This window comes from Bubalus kerabau, chromosome 5 (genome assembly GCF_029407905.1).
Source record: "Bubalus kerabau isolate K-KA32 ecotype Philippines breed swamp buffalo chromosome 5, PCC_UOA_SB_1v2, whole genome shotgun sequence".
Taxonomy (NCBI): domain Eukaryota; kingdom Metazoa; phylum Chordata; class Mammalia; order Artiodactyla; family Bovidae; genus Bubalus; species Bubalus kerabau.
The window spans coordinates 85,454,282-85,477,036 of NC_073628.1; the positions used below are offsets into that span (position 1 = coordinate 85,454,282).

General features: G+C 41.9%; 1 protein-coding gene across 11 annotated transcripts in view; it reads left to right on the forward strand.

The window, feature by feature from the left end:
* The first annotated feature begins 13,026 nt into the window (after window positions 1–13,026).
* The window catches only part of SMYD3 (SET and MYND domain containing 3), a 761,886-nt gene continuing 752,157 nt past the window's right edge, over window positions 13,027–22,755 (forward strand). For all 11 annotated transcript variants that reach the window (XM_055582073.1, XM_055582077.1, XM_055582080.1 and 8 more), the window contains exon 1: window positions 13,027–13,280. In XM_055582073.1, the coding sequence (XP_055438048.1) occupies window positions 13,117–13,280 (164 nt within the window). In that variant the 5' untranslated portion in view covers window positions 13,027–13,116. The remainder of the gene's footprint in view (window positions 13,281–22,755) is intronic.

Here is a 22,755-nt window from a genome sequence, read left to right on the forward strand (position 1 = left end):
GACTGAACTGAACTGAAATGGAATTAAAAATATCTGTTTTCTTAGCTCTTTGAAGAAGCTTCTAGATTTTACCTGAGGCATATCTAATCTCCTCTGTTAGATTTCTTTGGTGTTATATATAACACTTCATAATACCTAAGACATATTATTAGTTACTCACTGTAAGGCACATTAGTAATAATATTTAGCAAAACCATTTCTTCCTGACTTTCCTGCTGTTGTCCTTGGTTTACATTTCAGTCCAGCTAGAAACTCTGAGTCCTTTTTTCTCTTGTAGTTCCTATCCTACTATTACATAATCTGCCTGATCTTCATAAAGTCTTTCAGTCTTCCTTCTCAGTCCTATGCGTTACGTCTAAATTTCTCCTGAAACTTACCTACTTCTCTCTCATTTTCATTACATCTTGTTTATTACTGCTATATTAATCTTTTTAAAACATTTATTTCACCATAGATTCTTCTGAGGCCTTGGTTTCCTAATGAGTAATAGTGGCATTTATCAGGGTTATTATCAGGAGTGGTGGGGCTTCCCAGGTGGCATTAGTGGTAAAGAACTGCCTGCCAATGCAGGAGATGTAAGAGATGCGGGTTCAGGCCCTGGGTTGGGAACATGCCTGGAGAAGGGCATGGAACCCACTTCAGTATTCTTGCCTGGAGAATCCTGTGGACAGAGGAGCCTGGCAGGCTACAATCCATGGGGTCACAGAGTCAGACACGACTGAAGTGACTTAGCAGCAGCAGGAGTGGTAGTGGTAAATGTTGATATAATACAGAGTTTAAGAAAAGAAAAGAATAATTACGTATTCACTAAAAAATAAAGTAATTAATGAAGCTTAATATGTAGGGATAGTTGCTCATGGTAACAGGTGCCCCAAGAAGTTTGAATTATAGTTAGCCTTGTTGCACAGTAAAAGCACAGGGGAGTCAATAGTAACCAAAGCCTCTGGAGAGGTCAGTTAACTAAAAATTTACAACCAGTGTAATTATCAGTTAGGCCAGTTTCAAATAAGTGGTGGAGCCAGAACCCTGATGGTGGGAGTGTGTGCTTTGTTGTAAACTTGGCTGTATAGGGGCAGAAAAAGAAGTCGAGGTGTAGGATGGGTCCCTATAGTTCTTGGTTGATTTTTTTTAACATGAGACATTTAAATAGGTTGTTCAGTTGCTAAGTCGTGTTTGACTCTTTGTGACCCCGTGAGCTGCAACACACCAGGCTTTCCTGTCCTTCACTATCTCCTGGAGTTTGCTCAAACTATGTTCATTGAGTCAGTGATGCTATCTAACCATCTTGTCCTCTGCTGCCCTCTTCTTTTGCCTTCAGTCTTTCCCAGTATAAGGGTATTTCCCAATGAGTCACCTCTTCACATTAGGTGGCCAAAGTATGGAGCTTCAGCATCAGTCATTTCAATGAATATTCAGGGTTGGTTTCCTTTAGGATTGACTGGTTTGATCTTGCAGTCCAAGGGACTCTCAGGAGTCTTCTCCAGCACCACAGTTCGAAAGCGTCAGTTCTTCAGTGCTCAGCCTTTTTTATGGTCCAATTCTCCCATCCATACGTGACTACTGGAAAAACCATAGCTTTGACTATAGGGTCATTGTTGGCAAAGTGATGTCTCTGCTTTTTAAAGTGCTGTCTAGCTTTGTCATAACTTTCCTTCTAAGAAGCAAGTGTCTTTTAATTCCATGGCTGCAGTCACCCCCCCCAAGAAAATAAAATCTGTTACTCTTTCCATTGTTTCCCCATTTATTTGCTATGAATTGATGGGACCGGATGCCATGATCTTAGTTTTTTGAATGTTGAGTTTTAACCCAACTTTTTCAGTCTCCTCTTTCACTCTCATCAAGAGGCTCATTCGTTCCTCTTCGCTTTTTGCCGTAAGGGTGGTGGTGTCTGAATATCTGAAGTTGTTGATATTTCTCTTGGCAATCTTAATTCCAGCTTGTGATTCCTCCAGTCCATGACATACTCTGCATATAGGGCTTTCCAGGTGGCTCAGCAATAAAGAATCTGCCTGCAGTGCAGGAGTTTCAGGAGACAAGTTCAATCCTTGGGTCTGGAAGAACCCCTGGAGGAAGGCATGGCAACCCACTCCAGTTTTCTTGCCTGGAGAATCCCATGGACAGATGAGCCTGGCAGGCTACAGTCCATAGAGTCAAAAAAGTGAGACATGACTGAAGCGACTTGGCACACACCCATGCCCTCTGTATATAAGTTAAACAGTGTGACAATATACAGCCTTGATGTATTCCTTCCCCAATTTGAACTGGTTCATTGTTCCATATCCAGTTTTAACTGTTGCTTCTTGACCTGCATACAGGTTTCTTAGGAGGCAGATAAGGTGGTCTGATATTCCCATTTCTTTCAGAATTGTCCACAGTTTGTTGTGATCCACACAGTCAAAGGCTTTGGTGAAGTCAATGAAGCAGAAGTAGATATTTTTCTGGAATTCCCTTTTTCTATGATCCAGTGAATGTTGGCAATTTGATCTCTGATTCCTCTGCCTTTTCTAAATCCAGCTTGTACCTCTGGAAGTCCTTAGTTCACACACTGCTGAAGGCTAGCTTGAATGGATTTGAGCATTACCTACTAGCATGCAAAATGAGCACAATTGTATGGTAGTTAGAACATTCTTTGGCATTGCCTCTTTGGGGTTGGAATTTTCTAGCCCTTTGGCCACTGCTGAGTTTTCTGAATTTGCTGACATATTGAGTGCAGCACTTTAACAGCATCATCTTTTAAAAAGTATTCAGTCCTGTCAGATTCTTTGCGATCCCATGTCCTGTAGTTCGCTCGCCAGGCTCCTTTGTCCACAGGATTCTCCAGGCAAGAATACTGGAGTGGGTTCAAAGACCTCCTCCAGGGTGTCTTCCTCACCTAGGGATCAAACCCACATTTCTTATGTCTCCTGCATTGGCAGGCAGATCCTGTATTGCTAGTGCCACCTGGGAAGCCTTTAAACACGTTACTAGGTTACAAGAATGAAGTCAGCGGAGAAAGACATGTTAAATAAAGCTCAGAAGGATTAGCTGATGTTTTTAAGAAACGGTATGATGTCAAAAGACCAGAAAAGCACATGTTGTGGAAACAAGGTAAAAAGAGCTGGGTATGGGTGCTGATACAGATGTATGCAGGGAGCAAAAGATGAATTAATGCCTTTTAACTGGGAGAATCTGGGGACAGGAAGGATCAACCTGAAATAATGGACATGAAGCTAACAAGACCTGCCAATGAAAAAAGAAGGACTCCCAGATCTGAGGCTGGGTTATGCCAGTGATGGTTCCTTGTTCATTACTTAGAACCCTGAGCTTTCAGTCTTTACACTGAATTTCTCTCTCCGTCTCTTTCTCTCTTACACATTCTCTGAGCCAGAATGTCTGCTCCTGACCGGAGACCTTAGCTGCATAGCTCCTTAATCTCTACATGGTGTCTCTTTCCTGATGGGCAGAAAGAGGATTTATAAGTTTAAACTGCCTAGGATGGTGTCTAACAAATAATAGGCACTCAATTAATGTTAGCTAATACAAAAAACAAATCACCATTCTTGTTACCCTTTCCCTGTATTTTGTTTCCCTCGTAGCTAAGTTGGTAACAAATCTGCCTGCAATGCAGGAGACCTGGGTTCAATTCCTGGGTTAGGAAGATCCCCTGGAGAAGAAAATGGCTACCGACTCCAGTATTCTTGCCTGGAGAATCCCATGGACAGAGGAGCCTGGCAGGCTACAGCCCATGGGGTCTCAAGAGTCAGACACGACTTGCCAATAAACCACCACTGGTGTGTGCTCTTGAGAAGTACCAGGCGGTGTCACTTCTGGCAGAATGGAAGAGGGGATTTGAGAATGACAAAGATTTGTCGAGTGCTGTGGGCAATTGGGGAGTTAAGGAAAGACTAATACAGAGGGTCTAACTAAGAATGGAAACAAAATTTACAGTTGTATCATTTTATCCTATACTGTGTCATTGTAGGACTAGAGCAACGGAGGAAAAGGACAATTAGATTAATAGTGAAAGTTGTGTTTGAGGACATTAGCTATTAGATCTGTGTGTGTGAATGATTTCTGTTAGTGAGAAATTAGTCTGATATTCACTGTCTTTCACATGGGATGGATGCAGCCTAAAGACAGTGATGGGGGGGCCACATCTGTGTGGGGAGCAATTTGACTGGTGTCCCCAGCTTCTTACTCCTTCAGTCTACCACTGTATGCCAGAGGCCACACTTAACAGGCTGCTCCTAGACTAAGCATGGTGGAAGTACTGAGGAAGTCCCCATCTGATGACACACAGAACTCCAAAGGGCAGTTTGGGGGTTTTCCTGGTGGTCCAGTAACGGAGACTCTGTGCTCCCAATCTGGGGACTTGGGATCGATTCCTGGTCAGGGAACTAGATACCGCATGCCCCAACTAGGAGCTTGCATGCTGCGGCTAAAGGTCATTCATACAACAGCTAACACCTGGCGCAGCCAAATAAAAATATTTAGAAGACAAAAACATTTTCAGAGGGCGGTTTTGACTTAAGGGCTCCCTATTGAACTGACTAAAACTTGCTTTGAATTTTGCTGTGTTTGGGGACTTCCTATCCAATCTTCCTGCCTTTCCTCTCTCTTCCTATAGATCACCCTGCAGTCACAGTCTGAAGCCCTTCCTGCCTTCTGCTCCCTTCTTTTAAAAAGGTTTTACATGGCTAATCTTTTCTTAGCATCTGCCTCTCTATGGACCCAAACTTGCTGAAGAGTCAAGGAATGTGAAAGTAATAGGAAGAAGAATGGTTGGAATAATTGAAGCATGTGTTAGAAATTCAAGTCATTTAAATTCTGATAAGAAGGTGCCAGAGATGGAGTGATTCCTAATGATGCAAAAGTCCAGTACTATGTACTTTGGGGTTAAGCACTTTCAAAGATATTTTGCCTAAAGGCCTTTTATTTTTGCTGGCGGCTGAGGGTAATGAAGGGTCATTCAATTCATTTGAATACCCCAAACCTGGTGAGTTTAGTACAATGTTCAAATGGAATATTGGGAACATGGCCTGGTGTCTCTGAAGAAAAGGTTTCACTAGAAAAGGAAGACAGCTGCCCATACAATTAGATCTAAGTAAGTTCATGGTAGAGGAACCAGAGATCAAATTGCCAACATCTGCTGGATCATGGAAAAAGCAAGAGAGTTCCATAAAAACATCCATTTCTGCTTTATTGACTATGCCAAAGCCTTTGACTGTGTGGATCACAATAAACTGTGGAAAATTCTGAAAGAGATGGGAATACCAGACCACCTGACCTGCCCCCTGAGAAACCTATATGCAGGTCAGGAAGCAACAGTTAGAACTGGACATGGAACAACAGACTGGTTCCAAATAGAAAAAGGAGTATATCAAGGCTGTATATTGTCACCCTGCTTATTTAACTTCTGTGCAGAGTACCTCATGAGAAACGCTGGGCTAGAAGAAGCACAAGCTGGAATCAAGATTTCTGGGAGAAATATCAATAACCTCAGATATGCAGATGACACCACCCTTATGGCAGAAAGTGAAGAGGAACTCAAAAGCCTCTTGATGAAAGTGAAAGAGGAGAGTGAAAAAGTTGGCTTAAAGCTCAACATTCAGAAAACGAAGATCATGGCATCTGGTCCCATCACTTCATGGGAAATAGAGGGGGAAACAGTGGAAACAGTGTCAGACTTTATTTTTTTGGGCTCCAAAATCACTGAAGATGGTGACTGCAGCCATGAAATTAAAAGACGCTTACTCCTTGGAGATAGTTATGACCAACCTAGATAGCATATTCAAAAGCAGAGACATTACTTTGCCAACAAAGGTCCGTCTAGTCAAGACTATGGTTTTTCCAGTAGTCATGTATGGATGTGAGAATTGGATTGTGAAGAAAGCTGAGCGTGGAAGAATTGATGCTTTTGAACTGTGGTGTTGGAGAAGACTCTTGAGAGTCCCTTGGACTGCAAGGAGATCCAACCAGTCCATCCTAAAGGAGATCAGTCCTGGGTGTTCTTTGGAAGGAATGATGCTAAAGCTGAAACTCCAGTACTTGGACCACCTCATGTGAAGAGTTGACTCATTGGAAAAGACTCTGATGCTGGGAGTGATTGGGGGCAGGAGGAGAAGGGGACGACAGAGGATGAGATGGCTGGATGGCATGACCAACTCGATGGACATGAGTCTGAGTGAACTCAGAGACATTCTCTGCTTTTTAATATGCTGTCTAGGTTTGTCATAGCTTTTCTTCCAAGGAGCAAGTATCTTTTAATTTCATGGCTGTAGTGATCATCTGCAGTGATTTTGGAGCCCCACCCCCAGATAAAGTCTGTCATTGTTTCCACTGTTTCCCCATCTATTTGCCATGAAGTCATGGGACCAGATGCTATGATCTTTGTTTCTGAATGTTGAGTTTTAAGCCAGCTTGTTCACTCTCCTCTTGCGCTTTCATTAAGAGGCCCTTTAGTTTCTTCTTCGCTTTCTGCCATAAGGGTGGTGTCATCTGTGTATCTGAGGTTATTGATATTTCTCCCAGAAATCTTGATTCCAGCTTGTGCTTCCTCCAGCCCAGCATTTTGCACGATGTAGTCTGCATATAAGTTAAATAAGTAGGGTGACAATATATAGCCTTGACGTACTCCTTTCCCAATTTGGAACCAGTCTGTTGTTCCATGTCCAGTTCTAACTGTTGCTTCTTGACCTGCATACAGATTTCTGAGTAGGTGGGTAAGGTAGTCTGGCATTCCCTTCTCTTGAAGAATTTTCCACAGTTTGTTGTGATCCACACAGTCAAAGGCTTTGGGGTAGTCAATAAAGCAGAAGTAGATGTTTTTCTGGAACTCTCTTGCTTTTTTGATGATCCAGCGGATATTGGCAATTTGATCTTTGGTTCCTATCCCTTTTCTAAATCCAGCTTGAACCTCTGGAAGTTCTCAGTCCACGTACTGTTGTATGTAGCCTTGCTTGGAGAATTTTGAGCATTACTTTGCTAGCATGTAAGATGAGTACAATTGTGTGGTAGTCGGAACATTCTTTGTATTGCCTTTCTTTGTGATTGGAATGAAAACTGACCTTTTCCAGTCCTGTGGCCACTGCTGAGTTTTCCAAATTTGCTGGCATATTGAGTGTAGCACTTTAACAGTGCCTTTTAGAACTTGGAGTAGCTTAACTGGAATTCCATCCCCTTCACTAGCTTTGTTTGTACTGATGCTTCCTAAGGCCCACTTGACTTTGCATTCCAGGATGTCTGGCTCTAGGTGAGTGATTACACCAATGTGGATATCTGGGTCATTAAGGTCTCTTTTGTATAGTTCTTCTCTGTATTCTTGCCACCTCTTCTTAATATCTTCTGCTTCCATTAGGTCCATACCGTTTCTCCTTTGTCTTTCTCTTCTCTTCTTTTCTCAGCTATTGAAGGCCTCCTCATTCAACCATTTTGCGTTTTTGCATTTCTTTTTCTTGGGGACGGTCTTGATCCCTGCCTCCTGTACAGTGTCATGAACCTCCGTCCATGGTTCTTCAGGCGCTCTCAGATCTAATCCCTTGAATCTGTTTGTCACTCACACTGTACAATCATAAGGCATTTGATTTAGGTCATAACTGAGTTATCTAGTGGTTTTCCTACTTTCTTCAATTTAAGTCTGAATTTGGCATTTAGGAGTTCATGGTCTAAGCCACAGTCAGCTCCTGGTATTGTTTTTGCTGACTGTATTGAGCTTCTCCATCTTTGGCTGCAAAGAATATAATCAATCCGATTTCGGTATTGACCATCTGGTGATGTTCATGTGTAGAGTTGTCTCTTGTTTTGTTGGAAAAGGGTGTTTGCTATGACCAGTGTGTTCTCTTGAGAAACACTCTATTAGCCTTTGCTCTATTTCATTTTGTATTCCAAGGCCAAACTTGCCTGTTACTCCAGGTATCTCTTGACTTCCTACTTTTGCATTCCAGTCCCCTGTGATGAAAAGGACATCTTTTTTTGGTGTTAGTTCTAGATGGTATTATAGGTCCTCATAGAACCATTCAACTTCAGCTTCTTTGTCATTAGTGGTTGGGGCACAGACTTGGATTACTGTGATACTCTGTGGTTTGCCTTGGAAATGAACAGAGATCATTCTGTCATTTTTGAGATTGCACCCAAGTACTGCATTTTGGACTCTTGTTTATTATGAGGGGCTACTCCATTTCTTCTAAGGGATTCTTGCCCACTGTGGTAGATATAATGGTCATCTGAATTAAATTCACCCATTCTAGTCCATTTTTAGTTTGCTGATTCCTGAAATATTAGTGTTCACTCTTGCCATCTCCTGTTTGACCTCCTGTTTGATTCATGGACCTAACATTCCAGATTCTTATGCAATATTGTTCCTTACAGCATCGAACTTTATTTCCATCACCAGACACATCCACAACTGCGCGTTAGCCATGTTACCCCAAACTAATTCTGAGCCCAGAGAGCAAGTTTATATTATAATATCATAATATAACATTATCAGTTTCTATAGCGAGGGTGAAAAGATAATTCAGTCTTCCCTCTAACATGGTTGCCTAAAATGTGTTTTTTTTCTTTTCATTAGCAGTAGTTTGAATTTTTTTCTTTCATCCTCTTAACTAATTGGTGATTCCATGTCTCTAACTTCCTCTGCATTATTTTGTACTGGCTGTGCTTCTCACCTGAAGGCAAGCCCCTTGGGGCTCCAGCCCTTTGATCTCCCTCCACACTGCCCCAGGTCCAGTTCCATGAAGTACCTGGTCCTCCCCATTCCCTGAACCCTGTCTCTTCCAGGTTGGTCTTGGATTAGTGAGTGAAGTCTGGATCATAGTGGTCCCAAGCAGTGACTCATTTAGCCGTTTCTCCTTGGGATGGAAGATGTGGATGTGGAGGGACTGCTGACAGTCTCAAGACTGCCACCAGGAAATAGAGGATGACCCCCAGTACTCCATGGCTTCTATGTGCCTGAGACCCCTGCTTCCTTCCTTTGTTCATTGAGGAAAACTAAGAGCCTTGGACGGAGAAGGCAATGGCACCCCAGTCCAGTACTCTTGCCTGGAAAATCCCATGGATGGAAGAGCCTGGTAGGCTGCAGTCCATGGGGTTGCTAAGAGTTGGACATGACTGAGCGACTTCACTTTCCCTTTTCACTTTCATGCATTGGAGAAGGAAATGGAACCCCACTCCAGTGTTCTTTCCTGGAGAATCCCAGGGACGGGGGAGTCTGGTGGGCTGCCGTCTATGGGGTCGCACAGAGTCGGACACGACTGAAGCGACTTAGCAGCAGCAGCAGCAGCAAGAGCCTTGGAAAGGAGCTTTTTAAGTCCCTTTAAGGACTCTGAGTATGAAGTTTCCTTAGTCTGTGTCCACTGGCCAAGCATGGGACAGTGGGTGACCTATTTGGTAAGAAAGATGCTTTGCAGGGTTTAGGCTACTTCCCCAATTCTTGAAGCCCTCTTTTTGTTCACAGTTGGGTCCCAAAGATCCTCAACACTAGGCTCAGTATTCTAAACTCAAATCAGGGATTATTTAACTCATTCCAACTTTACATTCTGTGGCTCAACATTGAGTTATCTTGGCTTCACATAACATCTCAATAACTGAAATTCTTGGACTTACCTGGTAGTCCAGTGATTAAGAATCCACGTGGCAATGCAGGGCATGTGGGTTCAATCCTTGGCTGGGGAGCTAAGATCCCACACGCCACAGAGCAACTAAACTTCTGTACCACAACTGTAAAAGCCCAAGTGGCCCCAACAAAGAGCCCCCTGTGCTGCAATAAAGACCCAGTGCAGTGAAAAATACCCCCAAACAATAAAGAGCCCCCAAAACTTAAATCCTACATTCTTTCTGAGCCTTAAACCTCCAGTTGAGAAGCCCATGCCTTCTCCTGCCAGTGTACTGCTCACAGGCACACAGCATCACACTCAAGTTTCATGAAACAACCCACAAGAATAGGGACCGAGACCCTGCCATTCATTCATCTGTCAAATCTCTGCATGCTAATTATGAGCAATGCATTATTTAAGATTGCAGGAAGATGGAAGTTTGCACCCCTGAAACTGTGCCCATGTGTTTTGCTTTGTAGCTATCTTTCTGATGCCTAGCATCTGCTTCTGAGATAAAAGTTTTGACTCCATGTTGCCATGTATGGGCCCTAACAGAGATCTCTTGTGCATACCTCTTGGACACTGAGCTTTTCTGGAAGCATAGATGACCTCTTGTGGTATAAGCAGCTTGATGAGAGTTCCTAACTTCTCTTGGTTCTCTTGAAAGTATCTGATACTTGTTCCAGGCATTTCTTGCCTGCCCTGGCTCCTGTTGTTCCTGAACAATGAATGTGAGCAGGGAATGAAGAAAAATAAAGGTATGTATTATCAAAAAGTGCCTCTATAACTCTGCATGGGAAGGCCAGATGGGCAGAACCCAGGTATTGCACTTTAGATACTAAAGAGGCTGGGATGTAGTGACATTGGTTTTCTCTCTTTAACACAGATCAAAATAAGAGTTATTTAACCAAGCTGTCTCTTCCATGGAAATGTCCAGTTAGGTGAACAGTTGGAAGTGTAGGGCTCTTCCTTTCTTATTGTATCATTGTCTGGGATATTGCTTTTTTCTTCATGGGAGGTGATGGCTCACCACCAGCCAAGTCCCAACCACTGGGAAATGAGAAACTTATATATGCACACACTAGGAAACAGTGAGACTGCGGGAACAGGATGATTCCTCTAAGATGTGGGGCAGCTGACTTTCTGCATCAGAGGGAAGGGGAACAAGTCATATATTAGAGGAAAAGGGGTCATGTCCGGGTAGCTGGAACCACATCCCAGAAAGGAAGGACTAAGTCATCTCATCTCTGAGTATGGAGCCCAGCATCATGTTTCCCTTGAGAACTCTTCACATGCTCTAGTGACAGGGAATATTCTATGGTACAATTAGCCCCCGGTTCTCTGGAACTCCTTATGACATGTTATTTAGTTCAGTAAGAGGTTTGTGAGTTGCTTCTATGTATCATGCTTAATGCTAAATACTGGTATGAGATGATTATACCAGCAGTGTTGTTGAATGCTGAGGCATTAACCTAAACTTATAGATGTAAAAGCTTTACCTCAGAATAACGACTCCGGAGCTACATTTGTAAGGTGAATTAAAGATTTTTAAAAATACTTTCATAGGATTTCCTCTCATCACTTTGTAAGATATTATAGTCTTCATTATAACGTTACTAAACAGGCTTGGAAAAGTCGCCAGAGCTCACACAGCAGACCTGGGACTCAAAGTCATGTTTTGAAATCCTGACCCACAGCTCTTTCCGCTACAGCACAGCCACTGCTGGGCTACTTTAGGAAGTGCCAGAAGTTTGCCTCTCAAGGTTGTGAAAAGTCAAGCTATTCTTAGGGTGCAAGAATATTACCTCAAAAATTACTAATAGCAAAGGTAAAATGCACATTTACAAGGAAGAGTTTTAGCAGCCCCCACTTTTACCAGCTGATCAAACTTAATTTTATTAGTAGCAAACAACCTGATATTATGCATGCTCTGATATGATCTGATGCAATATGAAGTGAACAATCTATAATTTGTAGTGTGAATTTTTACTAAAAAACACTTAAATCAAGTGAAACCTCCATTTTCTAACATCTAGATCTAGCCTGAATTTTATAGGGCACGCAGGGAACTGCGGAACAAGGGAAATGACACTAGGAGAAAATAACAGGCAAATACAGAATGTGGGACATTTTAACAAGAATCCTAGCTTAGAATTTTAAAAGAGTCACTGTCATGAAAAAGAAAATGCAATCTTGTTTTATGAAGAAAAAGTTAGCAAAGCCATTCTTAGAGTGAATATGTTTTTTGCTTGCTATTATAGAATGATTTTTTTTTGGTCACATGTCTTGCGGGTTCTTAGTTCCTGGACCAGGGATTGAACCCACACCCTTGGCAGTGAAAGTACAGTCTTAACTACTGGATCACCAGGAATTCCCAGAATAAATTTTTAAAATTTGGAATATCTTTATTTTTATATAATTTTAAAGTGATTGAAAATAAGCACAAATAATAATGATCATAGTTGTAACTGACATATATATTAAATACTGTGTGCCAACACTGCTACTTTACTTGTTCTAACTAAATCTACACAACAGCACTGTGTGGGAGGCAGTATTATTTTCCCCATTTTTTGATGCAGAAACTGAGGCTCAGAAGTTGAACAGACCAGGTAAGGTCATATAATAGGTATCATTACCTATTATGATGATCATTACCTATTATCTTCCAAAGGAGAATGGACAGACAACCTCTTGGCTTCAGTTTTTTAATTTATTTAAATTTGAAATATAATTGCTTTACAATGTTGCATTAGTTTTCACAACGTGAATCCAACAAACAGCAAGAATTAGCTATATTTATACATATATACCTTCCCTTTTGAGCCTCCCTCCCACCCCCAATCCCTATCCGACACTTGTAGGTCATCACAGAGGAGAGAACTGAGCTCCGTGTGCAATATAACAGCTTCCCATTAGTTATCTGTTTTATATATGGCAGTGCTACTCTCTCAATCAGAATAATTTTCTTAGATGTGATGATGTTGTTTTACAGAATACTGTTATTCTGCGGAAATGCATGTTACAGTACTTTTGACATGTCATGATGTAAAGAGTTGTGAAACGTTATGATGTCTGCCATTTTCAAATGGTTCAACACAACAACTTACTTTGAAGTGTCTGAATCACTGTTATAAGCATACATACATAGCGGGAGAAAATGAGCAGAAACTGCAAAATGCTAAGAACTGTGTGATCTAGGTGGAGGGTATATAGGTGCTCACTGCACTGTGCTCTCAACTTTCTGTCTGCATTGAAAAATGATCATAATAAAATGTTAGCGGGGGGGAAAAACCGCCTCTCCATGCAGCGCCGCCTTAGGAACGAAAGGTCAAGAGAGCACAAATGACAGCCCACACCCTCTTCTCCCCGGCCGGCGCAGCCAGCCTTGAAGGGACCCCATCTGGGCATGCTCAGAGGCCGCACGCGCCCGCCCCGCCCCTCGGGCGTACGTGAGCGCAGAGCGCAGGCGCGCGGCTCAGGTGGCCCACGAGACCCTAGCTGCTAGTCCCGACAGACGCAGAGGTGTCCGATCTCGGCAAGGATGGAGCCATCGAAAGTGGAAAAGTTCAGCACCACCGATAGGGGAAACGGGCTGCGCGCGTTGGCACCGCTGCGGCCGGGAGAACTGCTTTTCCGCTCAGATCCTTTGGCGTACACGGTGAGCAAGGGGAGTCGTGGTGTCGTCTGCGACCGCTGCCTTCTCGGGTACGTATCGCCCTCGCCCGAGTCCAAAACAGTGCAGGGTCCGGGATGCCGGGGACGTAGCGGGGCAGCTCTCCCCGGACTCTCCCGTGCCGTGGCTGCACTAGATCTCCGCGGTGTGCCCAGATGCCCAGCCCCGCACTTCCCTTAGACTCGCGACTCCCCGAGGGCACCTCGCGGCAGACGGGCTCCTCCTGGCCGTCGCCTGAACTGCCGCGGCGGGTGGCTGAAGGGACCCCAGGCTCATCACCTGCAGCTGTGCAGGGCAGAGCTGGACCCACTGCAGGATGGGTTGGGGAGAGCCGGTGGGCAGACTTAAGAGGAAGCGTTGAGTCGTGGGTAGTTTTGCTGGGGAGCAAAACCGTCTGCGTTCTGGGGTATAAGCTTCGTTGGTGCAGTTGCGGAAGTCACAGTTGGCGGAGGTAGGGATGAGTGGGAGCAGGGATGGTGTAAATCTGGATCACAGCGGAGGCCTAGCCAGGAAAGTACTGAGCTTGCAGGAGGCGGAAGACTCTTGGTGTTTACGGAGCACTTCCTGTGGTCCAGATTCTGTTGGGCGTGTAGATAAGAAGAAGATGAACGGGACATCCTTAAGAATCCTTAAGGAGCAGATGAGTGAGTGAGATGATTAATTACAGTGTATCAGAAGGGCTGAAATTGAGATGCTTCCCAGGGGGCGCTAGTGGTAAAGAACCCGCCTGCCAGTAGAGACATAGGAGACCGGGGTTCGATCCCTGGGTCGGGAAGATCCCCTGGAGGAGGGCATGGCAACCCATTTCAGTATTCTTGCCTGGAGAATTCCATGGATCTGGAGATTCCAGTCCATAGGGTCGCACAGTGTCGGACACGACTGGAGCGACTTAGCACACGCTAAGTACTGTACAGTAGGAGCATAGGTTATCGAGGTTCCATAGTGTGCTTTGCCTTTAATAACTGTGCAGGCAGCTCTAATTCTTAACCATCTATCTAGAGGCAAGAATTTATGTGAAAATGTTTTATCAGCCTGGACACATTGGACCAATGTAAAGTGCTATGTGACAGCAGTTTATGGAAATGTGTTAATATGTATGCACAGTCATAGGAATTGTATTCAAGAAACAATTGTTATTGAGCTATTATAGGTCAAGGAGAAAAGCTCTGTTTGAGATGGGCAGGATGATTTTTTTTCCCAGGACATCTTTTCCAGACCCATTATGCTGGGATTGGGATGGTGGAGGTGAGGGGGTTAAGTGCAAAGCTTAAGTCAATAGCTTGACCATTAATACTGTTATGTCCTTATTTGGTTCATAATTGAGGAATTTATTTAATTTCATATTTTAAAGTTACTTAATTGGTATTTTATTTGTTGCTTCCTAAAGTAATGATCACAGTAACAACAACAACAATTCGTTGAGAACACCTTGACATTTCTGTAGAATGTGTGGTTGAAAACAATTCATTCCTTTCAAGTAATGAAATGCTGAAGGCTTCAGCATTGAAAGGTATAGATCTTTAATTCTCATTCAAGCAAGTTAGAAAACTGGGCTTTTCCTCCTGTTCAGTCCTGTGGGGGTGTATCTAGAGTTTGAATGCAGTCTAAGAGAACTTTCATTTTCTTAAACCCTACAGCATTAATTGGGGAAGATGTGGAGCATCTTGCAGATAAAACCAGACTGCCAAGTTATTTCATAGTTGGACTAGAAAAGTTTTGTAATAAATACAGTATGACCAATTATTCATTAAATTATCAGAGCTAAACTTGAGTCATAAGACAGATGAAATCATACGTTTTCCAAAATAAACTACACAAACCCAGCCCTTCGTATGTGGGGTGCTTCTTGATTTACCATACAATTCCATTACTGCTATCACTTATTTTTCTTATTAAGAAAAAGTTTAATGATTTAAATTAAAAGCAAAAAAAGGTATTTCATGAAATAGTATTGGGGAGTTCTCAGCATTCTTTTAAAGTCTGGAGGAAACCCAGGGCTGAAAATGGGCGGGAGCCAGGGGAGTTCCACGGTTAAAATTGCACTGCAAAAGTAGTTGGAGTTGGGACTCCGGGAGTCTGTGGCCTCTGATGCTGCCTGGTAGCTCTGGGTTCTGCAGCATGTATTATCAGCACCCTGACAAGGGGCCCAACTGCTTGGGGAAGTGGTTATTGCTGGAAAGTTGCTGTCTCAACCATGCTTCTTTGTGATGTTCGTTTTTATTTTTGGGGTGTGGGAGGGGATGTGCTGTGCTGCAAGGCTTGCAGGATCTCAATTTCTGGACCAGGGATTGAACCCAGGCAGTGTTCAAATAGTGTATAAAAGGCATTCTCTGGGTTTACAGCTGGTTTTCTGAAATATACCAGTACCAGCTGCAAGTGAACTGCTGCAGTGTTGACCTCTCAAGGGTCATAAAACCTTGAGAGATGCCTTGAAATCAGGATTTGCAGATTCCTGGGCAAGGGCTAATGGGTTTACTGGTGGGTCAAGGACTTGGAATAAATAAAGTAGAACGATCGATAATGAGGTGGGTTGGGAAAGGTCTCATTGGATATGACTTCCATTTTTCCTTTTTTAAGTGGGAGTTATAATTCCTGTTTCTTTTGCTTCTTCCTTTTCTTCTGCAAGGAGGTTTGGGGAAGGGCTGTATGTCAGAGCCCTGAGCCTGAAAACATTTGGTCCATGTGAATGCCACAGCAGAGGACGTTCTTAATCAGACAGCATGACCTGCTTTGTGGATAGCAGTAAGTTCTCCTTCTTCAGAGAGCCTGGTGCTTGTTCAAGGGCTCAAGAACAGAGCGACCATTGGAGACAGGGATGGAGGCTGGTGCCTGGACCTCAACAGTGCAGACTTCCTCTCATCTTGGCCATCGTGGCTTCTACTGTTACAGTTTGTAAGGGATCCTGAGTTCCCCACACGGCAGCACACGTCTGGGGACAGCCAGCTGGCCAGCTGGGTTGGGTTTTTATTTTAGACCCTTTTGTCATGAAGGGATCACTGGTTTGTTCTCATTGGAACACTCATGTTTTTCCCTGCACTTGGATTTGCCTTTTCTAGTTGTACTGCATCTCTTGAGACCATAGGAAATCTTCTGTGAAGGCATGGTATTCCTCTCAAGGTTGCCTCTGACCTTCACAGAGAGAGAAGTGAAGCAATGAGCTAGTTGATACCGTGGGTTGACTGCTCTTGATTTATGCTGTCATTTGAAGCACCTGATTTCATAGACGTGGTTCTTAAACTTCAGTCTCAGGACTCCTTTACTCTCTTAAAAATTATAAAGATTTCCTAAAAGGGTTTTAAAAAAAATGTACTTAGGACTCTGAAGAGGTGTAAAGGAAACCATAACCACATAAATAATGTGATTATATTTGTTGATTTTGCTGCTTAAAAAACTAAATTGATCAGTTTTGAAACTGTGTACAGCTGGCCATCCATGGATCAAAAATCTTCAGGGAACAGAAAGATTCCAGAAAGTTCCAAAAAGCAAAACTTGAATTTTCAGTGTGAAGGCAACTATTTACAGACCATTTAACTTTTATTTACAACTATTTCCATACATTTATGGGGCTTCCCTGGTGGCTCAGATGGTAAAGAATACACTTGCAATGCAGGACACCTGGGTTCTATCTCTGGGTCGGGAACCTCTGGAGAAGGGATTGGCAACCCACTCCAGTATTCTTGCCTAACATACATTTACATTGTATTAGATTCTAGAGAGGATTTAAAGTATATGGAAGGATGTGTATAGGTTTTGTGCAAATAAGATGCCATTTTACATAAGGGACTTGAGTATCTGTGGATTTTAGTTTGGCGGGGTCCTGAAACCAGTCCATAGCAGATACCAAGGGATGGCAGGATTTAGACATAATAAATAGTTACATTTTGACAAGGATTTTAATGAAGTGGGCTATATTTTCAAAGCAAAAGAAAACTTACTGAGAGAACTTGCTTGCTTTACATTTTTGAATATCTCTTTAATATCTGGCTTAGTAGAAGACCCGCAGATTCTCATCATTGCTCCTGCATTTAGTGTATTGTAAAATCACACGTCATTTAGCCCCTAGAAGACTCCACTGTATACTATGAGAGGAAGAGAAGAAAACAGACAAAAAAATGTCTTATTATCAAAATAGTTTTGACTTTGTGGGCCTCCTGAAAGGGCTTCTGAGTCCCTGGACCATCCTTTGAGAGCCTCTGTTGTAAAACACCGTACATGTAACATTTGGAAAGTCTGGGGTTTCTTCTTTAATGTTTTTTGTGAACCACGAATAATATTTGGCTTTGGTTTTCGCATAATCTGCCAGGATATATTGGGATCAGGAACTAAAGTACAGAGTTAGTGCCTGTCTGTTAAGATGACTCACTTCTCACTCTGACTGGTTCTGGTTAAGAGTCAAGGGATTAGGATGGTGATTAACCTTGATTTTCAAAGGAAAGTAAGAGCCATTTTCCACTTGTTACCACAATATATGGTGATTGAAAATAATTATTCAATAGGTAATATTTACTATCATTTACTAAGCAATGAATGGCAGGGGCTTCCCAGTGGGCACTAGTGGTAAAGAACACGCCTACCAGTGCAGGAGACATAAGAGGTGTAGGTTCGATTCCTGGGTTGGGAAGATCCCCTGGAGAAGGAAATGGCAACCCACTCCAGTATTCTTGCCTGAGAAATCCCATGGACAGAGGACCCTGGAGGGCTACTGTCCTTAGGGTCGCAAAGAGCTGGACATGACTGAAGTGACTTAGCACACCCTAAGCAGTGACAGGCATGATTTTAAGCGCTTTACCTTATGTACTACCTCACTTAATTCTCATAGTGACTCTAAAAAAAGTGTCCATTATGTCCCTTATAAGCACAGATAGGGACTAGAGAGCTTTTATACCTTTGTAAACTGAATTGGTATGCTCCTTTGGAGGGCAATTTGGTAGTACCTAGCAAAATTGAGCACTGGTTTTTTTGACTCTATTTTAGGGATTCTGACAAATAAAAATAACATTGGTTGCACAGGGATACTTAGCATAGCAATTTGGTGATGAAAAGAAAGGGAGAGAGAATTTTAATGCCCATTAATAGAGACTGGTTAAATTATGCTGCAGCCATATTGTAGAATAGCACGTGGCTGTTAAGACTGAAGTGGATCTGTTTCTGCAGATATGGATGGATGTCAATAACACATTACTGGGTAAATAAAGTTGTAGAACAATGTATGTATTTGAAAATCTTTTTGTATATGTGCTTGTGTATAGAAAAGTTCTGGAAAAACATCCCAGCATTCTGTTACGATTACTTTTGGAGAATGAGACTTAGAGGTGGGGGAAGATATCCCTTGGTCCTTTATATATTTTGTATTTTTCAAAGCTTGTATCATTTTTTGTAATTAGAGATTTGAATAAACTTTGAGAAAATCTTTGTTTCATTTGGAATTGTAAAAGGGTGGTATTGCTTGGGATGAAGATGATTTTGAAATGCTTGCCAGTTTATGTCTGCTTTTTTTTTTTTAAGTTGCATTTGAAGGAGAAAGAAATGGCAACCCACTCAAGTATTCTTGCCTGGAAAATTCCTTGGACAGAGGAGCCTGGTGGGCTACAGTCCATGGGGTCGCAAAAGTGTCAGACATGACCTAGCGATTAAAGTCACTTTTTTATAAAAAAATATGTATGTATGCACATATGTAAACAAAAATACTGTTTGTGAAGACATGATGGCCGAAAAAGAAAATTTCAATCAGCTTTGGTTTCTACTTTTGAATTCTTGTAGCTGAAGAATGTCTTGACTCTTTGACTTTTGCAGAAGACAGGGTTTAGGAAGTATGCAGGTTTGTGCAAATATGCATATATGCACACATATATGGACTTCTCAGGTGGTGCTAGTGGCGAAGAATCCACCTGCCAATGCAGGAGATGTGCATTCAATACCTGGGTTGGGAAGATCCTCTGGAGTAGGAAATGGCAGTCCACTCCAATATTCTTGCCTGGAAAAATTCCATGGACAGAGGAGCCTGGCAGGCTGCTGTCCATGGGGTCGAAAAGAATCGGACATGACTGGGTACACACACACATACATATATAATATGTATTTTAGAAGTCATGAGTTCACATCAGTACTTTCAATTCAGATTTGTCTCTTCAGGGTTCTTTTTACTTTTCTTCATTCCATAATCCTTTCTTCCTCAGTGAGAACTCTGAGCCTTGAAAGCCTCAGCATATTTACTCATTTGCTCAATTCTGTATATCATCTAAAATTGTTTCAGAATTGCTTTGCCCACATTGTTACCAAAAGGACCAGTATGGAATTTGTTTGCGATTTCCCCTTTCCTTGTACTCTGCCAGAGGCTGAGAATATATCATTAAATACTGTATTCGTTTTACATTCTCCCCGCCCCCCCCCCCACCTCCTCCGCTTTCAGTGTATTTATTTGTATCCATTAGAAATCCAGTTGAATTCATTTGTTTTAGTTTGCTTTCAGTTTTAGTTTTTCTCCCTTATCCTTTTGATTTAATTTTGTATTTTGAATATATGAACATTCATATGCTTCCAAAACTCAAATTATGAAAAAGAGAAATGTCGCCCCTCCCATATTCATCCTGGTCCCCACTCCCACCCCTTGCAGGTAACCAACCTCATTGTTTTCTAGTGTATCTCTCTCTCTCTGGTAAAGAGAGACACATATATGTGTGTGTGTCTTATTTTCCATTCATATACACAAGATCGCGTAGTGTATTTGCTCTTTTGCACTTGCTTTCTTCACTTAAAAAAATCTACTGGAAATCACTCCATGTTTACAGAGATCTTTCTTACTCTTTTTTATTGCTCCATAATACTCCATTTTATGAATGTACCATAGTTTCTAGTTTTCCTATGCTTGGACATTTAGGTAATTTTCAGTATTTTGCAGTGGTGAATAGTGCTGTCATGAACAACCTTGCACATAAGTATTTTCATATTGTTTCAGGTGTATACTGGGGGTAGAGTCCTAGGAGTGGGATGGCTAGGTCGTAGTGTGAATACCTATGAGGGTGAGGGTGGTACCATTTTACATTTCCTGTAGCAGTGTATGAGTGCTTGTTTCCCTCAGTTTCGCAGACTTACTATGTAGTCAGAGTTCTGAATTTTTACCAGTCTGATGGGTGAGAAATGGTATCTTAGTATAGATTTAATTTGCATTTAAATTGCACTATCAAAAAGTTACTGTATGTCAACAAAATGTAACTGATTTTGCATATACTTCCTATGATTGCATTTTACAATTCAATATACCCTGTACTATTAAATTTATGTACGTTAAAGTAAAGATCTCTTTTCCTGAAAAACAATTGTATTATCAGTAAAGTTAAACATCTTTTCATATGCTTAAAGGGCATGTTGATATCTCTTTGTGAATTATCAGTATATATCTTTAGCCCATTTTTCTGTAAGACTTTTGTTTTTTTCTTTCCTCCAAGTTTAAAACATTTTTTTGTCTATTAGAGTTATTAGATTTATGTTTGATAAATATTGCAAATATTTTCTTTCTGGCTGTCGCTTGTCTTTTAACATTTCTTGTGATAGCAATTCACACGTGTTTTCTTCTAGAACTTGTTTCCTGGGTTAGCCAGCAAGTTGTTCAGGTTTTCCGTAGCTGCTTATGGAAAAACCCAAAAGAACTTTTTTTTATTAAGTACAAGGGAAAAACACAGTAACTTTACAATGGGAAAACTTGGCAGGCATTATTTAAACAGGTGATCAAAGTTAGTATCACCAGTAACAGCACAAATTGACATCATGTGCTTCTTGATATGCCCTGAACAGGACACAGCATCACTTTTGTGATGTATGGATGCCAGAACATGTAACCTGAATTTAGTTGTGAGGAGACTTCAGTAAACCCAGCTGTGCATGCATGTTAGGTCACTTCAGTTGTGTCCAAGTCTTTGCAACCCCAAGTCTTTGCCCACCAGGGTCTTCTGTCCAAGGGCTTCTCCAGGCAAGAATACTGGAGTGAATTGCCATGCCCTCCTCCAGGGGATCTTCCCAACCCAGGGATCAAACCTGTGTCCTTTGTGTCTCCTGCATTGGCAGGCAGATTCTTTACCATTAGCGCCACTTGGGAAGCCAACTGAGGGAGAGTCTGCAAAGTAACTAGGCAGTGCCCTGCAAAAACGTCAAGGGTGTGAATGCCAGGCAGAAACTGAAGAACTCTCGAATTCAGGGAGCCTGGCAACTAAATGCAAATGTGATCCTGGATAAAGAATTGGACATTTGTGGGACAACTGATGAAATTTGAATAAAACCCATAGATTTGATAAAAGTATTGATTCAGTGTTAATATTTTGATTTTGTTAATTGTTCTTTACTTTTGTAAGATACTAACATGGGGAATCTTTTTGAAGGACACCTGAAAATTCTTGACTATTTCTTACAACTTCTAAAAAGACTGATAAAAATCAATCTGAAATTAATTTCAAAATGAAAAGTTTAAAAACAATGAAAGGTTTATCTTTTTGAGATAGATAATGGATGGTGTGACAGGCTGTCTGGTGTTTAAAGTAATGGAATTGGGAGGTATTGGGGAGTTCAGGTTATGTAAGATTTGTTATGTATTGATAATTTCTGAAGCTAGTTGATGGGTTTTTTTATTATACTGTTATCTCTACCTTGGGGAATGTTTGAAATTTTCTATGAAAAGGAAAAAGGAAAGGAAAAGAGTCCTTAAGTGTCTGTTCATTCTTGGCCAGTTGTATTTAAAAGTGAGACACCACAAAGTTTTAGGTTAAAAAAATTCTGGGCATTTGTACAGGTTCTTTCCTAGTGGGTGACTATATATATGGTCATCTGGTGTCTCCCAGCTGTCAAGGCTATTCTCTAAGGCTGGTCAGTTTTTGTGGGAAGGGATTATATCACTTAGGGTTTGATCAGAGACCCAGAATCCTTGAATGACAAGGGATAAGGATTATAGAGATTAGAGTTGACATGATAAGTTGATAAAGATACTGTTGTTGTTGTTCAGTCACTCAGTTTCATCCAACTCTTTGCAACCCAGTGAACTGAGCATACCAGGCTTCCCTGTCCTTCACTATCTCCTGGAGTTTGCACAAGCTCATGTCCATTGAGTTGATGCCATCTGACCATCTCATCCCCCTTCTCCTCCTGCCCTCAGTCTTTTCCAGTACAAGGTCTTTTCCAGTGAGTCAGCTTCGCATCAGGTGGCCAAAGTATTGGAGCTTCAGCTTCAGCATCAGTCCTTCCAATGAATATTCAGGGTTGATTTCCTTTAGGATTGACTTGTTTGATCATCTTGCTGTCCAAGGAACTCTCTAGAGCCTTCTCCAGCACCACAATTGGAAAGAATCAATTCTTTGGCACTTAGCCTTCTTTGTGGTCCACCTCTCACATCCATACATGACTACTGGAAAAACCACAGTTTTGACTAGATGGACCTTTGTCGGCAAAGTTATGTCTCTGCTTTTTAATACTCTGTCTAGGTTGGTCATAGCTTTTCTTCCAAGGAGCAAGTGTCTTTCAATT